Genomic DNA, 7,821 nt, shown 5'->3' with positions numbered 1-7,821 from the left:
CTCTTTTGGGACCCACTTAGGCGGTGGTCGACCTTGTGCAATATATTTTCGGGTCCAAACGTTTTTTTCTCTTTTTTCTCCAAGCCTCCAGACCTAGAAACCCTCCATAGATGACCCTTCAACCCCTCCTAAGCCTATGAAGCAAGTTCTACAAGTTTTAACTTAAATCAAACCCCTCCAAAGACAAAGAAACATAGGATAGGTATTAAAGGAAGGAGAAACTTTAGTTGCTGGTGTTGTTGCTGACCTTGGAGAGTACTTCAGGGTGAAGTAACCTTATAAAGGTAAGATTCTACCCCTTCTCTACATGTTTGATGTAATAGAAGTGTTGGATATGTTGTTTGGGTGATGAACCTTAAGGAAAAGAGTGGAAGGCCATATGTGTATTGTTGTTGTGTTGTTGGACTGTTTTAAGGTTGTATAGTTGTATTGTTGTAACAAGAAATTATGATAAATGATAAGGAAATGATGTTTATGATGGTGTTATGTATGTTTAGACGTTTGTGAAAGAAATTGATAAAGGAAATATGAATAACTTGAAGCTAGAACATGAAGAGTTTGGAGGGTGTTGTGCGGACTGTTTTGGAAGGAAATTGATGGAAATTTTCGGCTGATTGTTGTTGTGATTCTTTGGATATATTGTTGTTTGATGTTATATGATTGTTTTGGGCTGAAATTGGTTTTGGATGGAAGTCGATATTATAAGGAAAATGTTGCCCAAATTTCGGCAGTTCACCTACTAGCTTGAACTTAGCTAATGAGAGTTCCGATGTTTAATCTTGGTCTTAATTGTTTTGTTTTAGATTGGCGAATATTTCCGATGTTTAATCTTGGTCTTAATTGTTTTGTTTTAGATTGGCGAACATTGGAAGATAAACGTTGGATACTAACAGTAAATGGATAAGGTATGTTAAAGCTAAACTTTTCTTTCTTTTGGCATGTCTTTAATGGTAACTCAAAGTAATCGAACGTCCTGTCAATGACTCTATTCATGTTAAACGGAAATATTCTTGACTCTTGTTTGTACTATGTTGGGAGTACTTCCAGTATCATAAATATTTATTCTCTTCATATTCATTGTGATCCTTGTTGGGCTGATAGTGTGATTCATGACGATTGAACGTACATAACGATAATCCGAGGAATAGCGACCTTATGTCACTCGATAGGTTCAGAAATGTGTTTTAAGGAATGCCTCGTAAAACATGTATAGTATGCTGGTTATAGGATCCCTAATGAGGTACTTAATTTTAGAAGGAAGGCTTATGATGCATCCAGGAATTGACTAAGGTTTAGTTAATCGGGAAGATGTCTTAATGGCCCGGATATATGCTTATAAGTCTTATGTAAACATGTTGGCATTAACGAATAAGTAATGATCATGAGAAGTGCATAGAAATTACCCATAGAGTATGGTCATAATGTTGGGTTGTAATTACCACCAGGCTACGGCTGGCTGGGCAGTGATGTACCTTCAGTACCACCGAGCTACGGCCGGTTGGGCAGACATGTAATTACCACCGGGGTATAGCCGCATGGGCAGATACGTATATACCACCGGGTTATAGCCGATTGGGCAGGCGCGCATTACTACCGGGCTGCAGCCGGTCGGGCAGTTATGACTTACGCTTTACCATCAAGCGACGATCGGATAAGCAGTTATGTAGATACCACCGAGCTACGGCCGAGTGGGCAGTTACCACTGATCAGTTGGGCAGGAGTAGTTACCACTTATTGTTGGGCAGTCAGCGATACGATGATGAGATAGTAAGTATGGTAGAATTGTAGATACATAGTTATACGTACGAGCTTATAGTAATATATATGTTGTGGCCTCAGCGGTAAGTCAGAGTTTACATGTTAATTCCTATCCCTCTTATTTACAGCATGTTATTGTTAAGTTTCACTTCCGCCTTACATACTAGGTACATTTTTCGTACTAACCGTCCTTTTGCCTAGGGACGCTGAGTTTCATGCCACGTAGGTATAGGTAAGCGAAGCGAGGACTTACTATTGTAGATTGCATCCAGATCTCAGCTTTTGGTTGGTGACCTCCACTTCCTTCTGGAGTATTGCGGAGTCAGGGTTCTGTATATGTTGTTTGTTTTATGGGTATGTCGGGGGCCCTGTCCCGACTTATGTACTATGATATGTCTCCTTAGAGGCTTTGCAGACAGTATCCTCTGTACAGTTCTAGTAATATCATGTCAGTCTGTTATAACGATCTATCGATCCCCATGTATCTATGTATACCCTTTTGGATTGGTCATTACGAGTTATGTTCTACTCTTCGTTATAGATATACTCTGATGTGGCCTTGAAAGGCCCAGGATCAGTCTAATGATAAAGGAGAAGTTGAGTACGTGGCGCTCGGTTGAGTAGGCACCCGGGTGCCAGTCATGACCCTCTAATTCGGGTCGTGACAACTTAGAACTAAAGAAGTTATGCCTTATAAGGCCTAACTTGGAACTATATCATAACTAACTTTCGCGAAATCTTATCTTGCAAAATCGTTTATTTTTTACTGAGCCGGAGTTCGAACCCAGAACCTCGGGATATTTTTGGCCACTTTTTTAAGAGAAAGGCAAAAATTAAAGACCAGCAATTTGAGGGGAAAATATTAAAGACCAACGCATTTGAAGGGAAATCCGCGCAAAAAAAATGTACAAGTTTTGCCCAATAAGACAAATTTAGCTTAATGATTATTCAATTTATTTTTTTATATAAATTCAACTAAAACTTCCCATTATTTACACTTACAAGTTTTGCCCAATAACAAACTTAGCTTGATGATTATTCAATTTATTTTTATAATTCAACTAGTTATGCCTGAAGGCAAAACTTCCCGTTATATACGAGGTTTGCCCAACTATGATTACTATTCAATTTCTTTTTTTATTTAAAAATTAACTAGTTTTGCCTAATAAGACTCTTTTTCCGGGACATACCAAAGAGGAGAGTAAGATACTTAAATTGGGACGGAAGGAGTATTAATCAGTAAAACAATTACTCGTATAAGTTTTTGAATTGTCAACTTGCTTGAAATAGAAATAGACTCTCTTTTCGGGACAAACAGAAAAGGAGAGTAAGATACTTAAATTAGGATGGAAGGAGTATTATTCATTAAAACGATAGAAAAAAACACTTATTTCTTAACCAAAAAACACTAAAATGTAGAAAAAATTATAGGTTCAAAATATCACCAGTATTCCAATGGTCAAATAAGCACATATGAATTGACACCCAGAATTAAAAATGACTATTTGATAAGCAACTAATAAAGCAAGAAACACATCAAAATAATATATTCCTTCTTAAATACAAAAATATTAAAAATAGCTAATTTCCAAAGAAGAAGACAAAAAACAACAGAGACACCAAAAATTGAAGCACACTTGACAACTTAATTTGGAGGAAAAGAATGAAATAGTTACCGAGAGGAGAAGAATTAAGCCATGGTTGGAAAATGAAAAAATGAAGCAGAGAACTGCAAATAACAAATTCAACATCACCTGACAAGAGAAGCAACAAAGAAAATAGAGCAGAAAATAAAATAGTAGATAACCAATGCGGGTAAGGGTGAAGAAAAAATGAAATTGTATTTTTAGGTTGGAGGGCATTTTGATCAGAAAAGATTCATTAATGAAAGGAAGGCCAAAAGTTAAAACCAGCCAGTTTGAAGGACAAAAATTAAAGACCAGCTCATTTGAAGGGTAAACCGTGCAATTTTTTGCATTGCAAATAACTCAATTTAATAGTCCCTCCGTCCACCTATTTACTTGTCAATTATACCAAAAATAAATATTCAATTTTACTTGTCTAGTTTGAAAAATCAAGATAGAATTTGTCACTTAGTTCTTAATTTACATTTATTATTAACTACTCCTATAATCATTTCTCAATGCATTTCCAAAGGGTGATATAATAAACCTATTATTTTATTAATTACTACTTTTTAAGAGATGTGTCAAGTCAAACATGGATAAGTAAAAATGAACGGACGGAGTACCCTCGATTGGTAATTTAAAATAAATGATAAATAAATTGTTATCACAGATTAAATTATACAAATGGCGCAAAATATTATGATATTATAGTTTCAGTATATATAGCGTAAATCCTCATAGTGTTTCCCGCTTACTTGTTTCTTGGATCTGAGTTCGTTAACTTCTCCTATAATTTATAACTTATATTTTAGTAAGAAACAGCCCATTGTAATTATTTTAATCCATATTATTTATTTTATCAACACTTTAAAAGAGAAGGTCAACTACAAGCAAGTCTATTGTTAAAGAAAAAACTACAACCAAGTCTTCTTGGTCTTGGATGGTGCTTTATGGATTGCTCGAAACGGCACGATCGAATGATTCAGAAATCAAGTAGAATGATCTGAGTGATTTCGAGGATCATTCAAATTTTCTCTGACTGATCTTTTATATATCTTTTAAATATTTTAAGTTGGTAATTATTGTGATTTGTAGTATTTTTTTCGTATTTTCCAAATATACAAATTTTATTTAAAAAAATTTAAAGCTTCAATGTCCGAATTCACGGTCAAATTTTAAAAGTTTGAATATCGAAATTTCAATTATGTCACATTAATTGGGACTGAGGGAATATCATTAAATTGATTCTGTCATGTCAACCAGGCTTGGTGAAGCAGTTGACAAAATGAAAACCTTGCACTAGACACTACTAATTAACCACTTGCAATATATATATATATATATATATATATATATATATTTTATTTTATTTTTATCCACGCTCTTATTGTTAATTTCGTTGAGAAATTTAACTTCGATTTTAAGAGAGCTTCACATTTCTTAAATGACAATCATTGTCTTCTTTTTTAACTCAATAGTAGTATCTTCTCTGTGGATCACATTTACTTGATTAAGAGAGCCAATAAATCAGTAGAACAATTTCGACATTTATAAGCTGATTCCTCTGCCAACTATGGAGGTTCAAGTTCTTGCAAGAAAATTAATAAAACCATCCAAACCAACCCCACTTCATCTTCAGAACCTCAAGTTATCGTTGTTCGATCAGCTTGCTCCTCCATTATATGTCTCCATTGTTTTCTACTACTCGTCCAACGCAGAGGAAAATGCAGCCTCCAAAAGAAATGAAAAGTTCATTCTCTTGGAAGAATCATTGTCCAAGACCTTAAATCACTACTACCCGATGGTAGGGAGGTTCTCGAACAATGACCTCTTGATCAATTGTAATGATCAAGGAGTCGAGTTCATAGAAGCTCAAGTCGAGAAAGATCTTGGTGAATTTCTGCATCATGGACCCGAGATTGAGCTTTTGAATAAATTCATGGCATGGGATGTTCCACCATCAACATTGTTGGCGACAAGTCCAATGTTGGCGATCCAAGTGACTATGTTTTCGTGTGGTGGCCTAGTAATGGGAATACAATGTTCACACCTGGTGGCAGATGCTTTTACATTGGAAAAATTCATCAATAAATGGGCTTGCATTAGCAAATCAGGGGTGGAGGAAATGTCTTGCTCAAGTAGTTTTGGTGATTTGGCTTCACTTTTTCCGACTAGAGTATTATCCAAACAGCTTCCCCCACGGAGCAAATTATCGAAGATTATCACGAGAAGGTTCGTGTTTGATGCTCAGGCTATAGAGACACTCAAAAAGAGAATATTTTTAAAGGATGCTACCATTGAACCAACGCGAGTGGTGACAGTCATATCTCTTTTATGGAAGGCACTAACTGGTGCTTATATAGCCAAGAATGGCTATTTGAAGAACTTCTCCTTGTGCCCAACAATAAACTTAAGGGAGAGAACTGTTTTACCAATAACACAACAAAGTTTAGGCAACTTTTGGATGAGTGGGATTGCTCTTTTTCAGGCGGACAAGAATGGAACAGAGTTGCATGACTATGTGAAGCTCATGACAAATGCAATAAGGGATACAACCATGAACGTTGGAAAGGCAAGCATCGATGAAATCTCCGATTTGTTCATCAAAAATTACAAAGAGATAGTTGGCAAGCTTGTCAGCAGTGAGAAAAATGCTTGCCCCTTTACAAGTTGGTGCAAATTTTCTTGGTATGAGGCTGATTTTGGTTGGGGAAAACCGATTTGGTTGAGTGGTATAAGTAGAGCTTTTGAAGTAATTAGTCTGATTGACACCAAAAATGGTGATGGAATAGAAGCTTGGGTGAGTTTGAAGGAAGAAATCATGGTTGAGTTTGAACAAGATCCTGACATTCTGTCTTTGGCCTCCAAAATGAAATCTCCTACATGTTACTAATTAAGTTGGAGGATAAAGTGACTAACTAGTCTAGAACATTTGTTAATAAACATGGATCTGCAATTCAAAAATTTCCTCCACGTACAATCTTGTATTTGTAATCTTAATACCAATTCAGTGCTTATATTGTTAACTGGTGAGTTTTAGCATCGACAGACTCTTCTATTTAGTGGCTCAATTCTAAAAAGAGAGAGACTGATCCTGTCAGATTTTTCATTCAAGCATGATGAACGATGTCCATGTATCCTGTCAGTCCTTACATGATATCCTTTACTGTTATTGTTTATAAAGATGTATGAGTGGTGCATGCCAGCTTGGGCAGCCATAGTAATGGGAATGCTTTCAGGAAGCATTCCATTGTTCTCGACGATGATCCTCCACAAAAAGTCCACTTTTCTACAGAAGGTACGAAATTTGTAGTATTATTCCATTTTGTAAAGACTACTTGTCCTATAGAGTATTGGCATTGTCTTCATGGTTGTTGAAATCGAATAGTCTGTATGTCAAAATAAGTTGCTATCCAACCTTCCCCTGTCCCTACGGCTCTTACCATGTCATACTCGAATGAAGGAGAAAAGTAGGTAAGCACTAAAAGTTTGAACAACTTGCCTTTATATTGTTGTTATCCTACACAAACAAAATCTATAGTATAATGTTGAGTCCTACATTGGTAGCTTAGTCTTGTTATACGGTTTCGGCAATCCTCACCTCGTGAGCTAACTTTTTGGGGTCCATCGTCTTATCATATAAGAGCACTCGTTGCACCCCACTTTGTGTACTTGCTAGTCCAATGCTTAAGTCTATTTCAAACTTTGGAAAATACTTGTCACTACCGATATATATATCAAATCATATTAACTTAATTATCATGTTTAAGTGATTAAAATGAGGTAAAGAAACAATGTTAATTAATCACAGTTTAGTGATAAAAGTTTATGGACAAACACATAAAATAATCATGTGCTATAACTTAAAATAATCTACATTCCCTTACTGAAGATTCTATCACACCCCTTTGACGACTTCAATTACGCTGAAAACGGATTCTTTACTTACTCGTTCCTAATAATAATAGGAGTTAGCTCATATCCACTACAGGGTAATGACTTTTTACAGTATCAATGTAACTCAATTTGCGTTATAGCAGGTTAACTGTCTTATTTTTCAAGTTACTAAATCTCATTTGTTATGGATGGTCACCTATAGTTGTCTTTTAGATAACATGATAGTTTACTTCTTCTTTATGCAGTAAGTGTATCTATTTTGATAACTCCCTTGTTGTATAATAACAGGTGGATGGTACACTAGGCTGTGTTCCACACACATGCTGTGGCCGGACTTCTAGGTGGTTTATTAACTGGTCTTCTGGAAGAACCAACTCTTTGTAGCATTGTTCTTCCAGGCAGCAACAGAAGGCGTGCATTTTATGGTGGAGGTGGTGGAATTCTTTTCCTTAAGCAAATAGTTGCAGCTTTGTTCATCATCGATGGGAACATAGTTGCAACAATGCTAATCCTCCTTGCAATAAGATTGTTCATCCCA

General features: G+C 35.9%; 1 protein-coding gene across 1 annotated transcript; it reads left to right on the top strand.

The window, feature by feature from the left end:
• The first annotated feature begins 4,959 nt into the window (after positions 1-4,959).
• Positions 4,960-6,279, top strand: LOC132608013 (acetyl-CoA-benzylalcohol acetyltransferase-like). The gene has a single exon (XM_060322096.1). The coding sequence runs from the start codon at positions 4,960-4,962 to the stop codon at positions 6,277-6,279; it is 1,320 nt and encodes a 439-aa protein (XP_060178079.1).
• The last annotated feature ends 1,542 nt before the right edge of the window (positions 6,280-7,821 follow it).

This window comes from Lycium barbarum, chromosome 8 (genome assembly GCF_019175385.1).
Source record: "Lycium barbarum isolate Lr01 chromosome 8, ASM1917538v2, whole genome shotgun sequence".
In the NCBI taxonomy this organism is placed as follows: domain Eukaryota; kingdom Viridiplantae; phylum Streptophyta; class Magnoliopsida; order Solanales; family Solanaceae; genus Lycium; species Lycium barbarum.
Note: the sequence above shows the minus strand (reverse complement) of the source record. Positions and strands in the feature narration are given on the sequence as shown.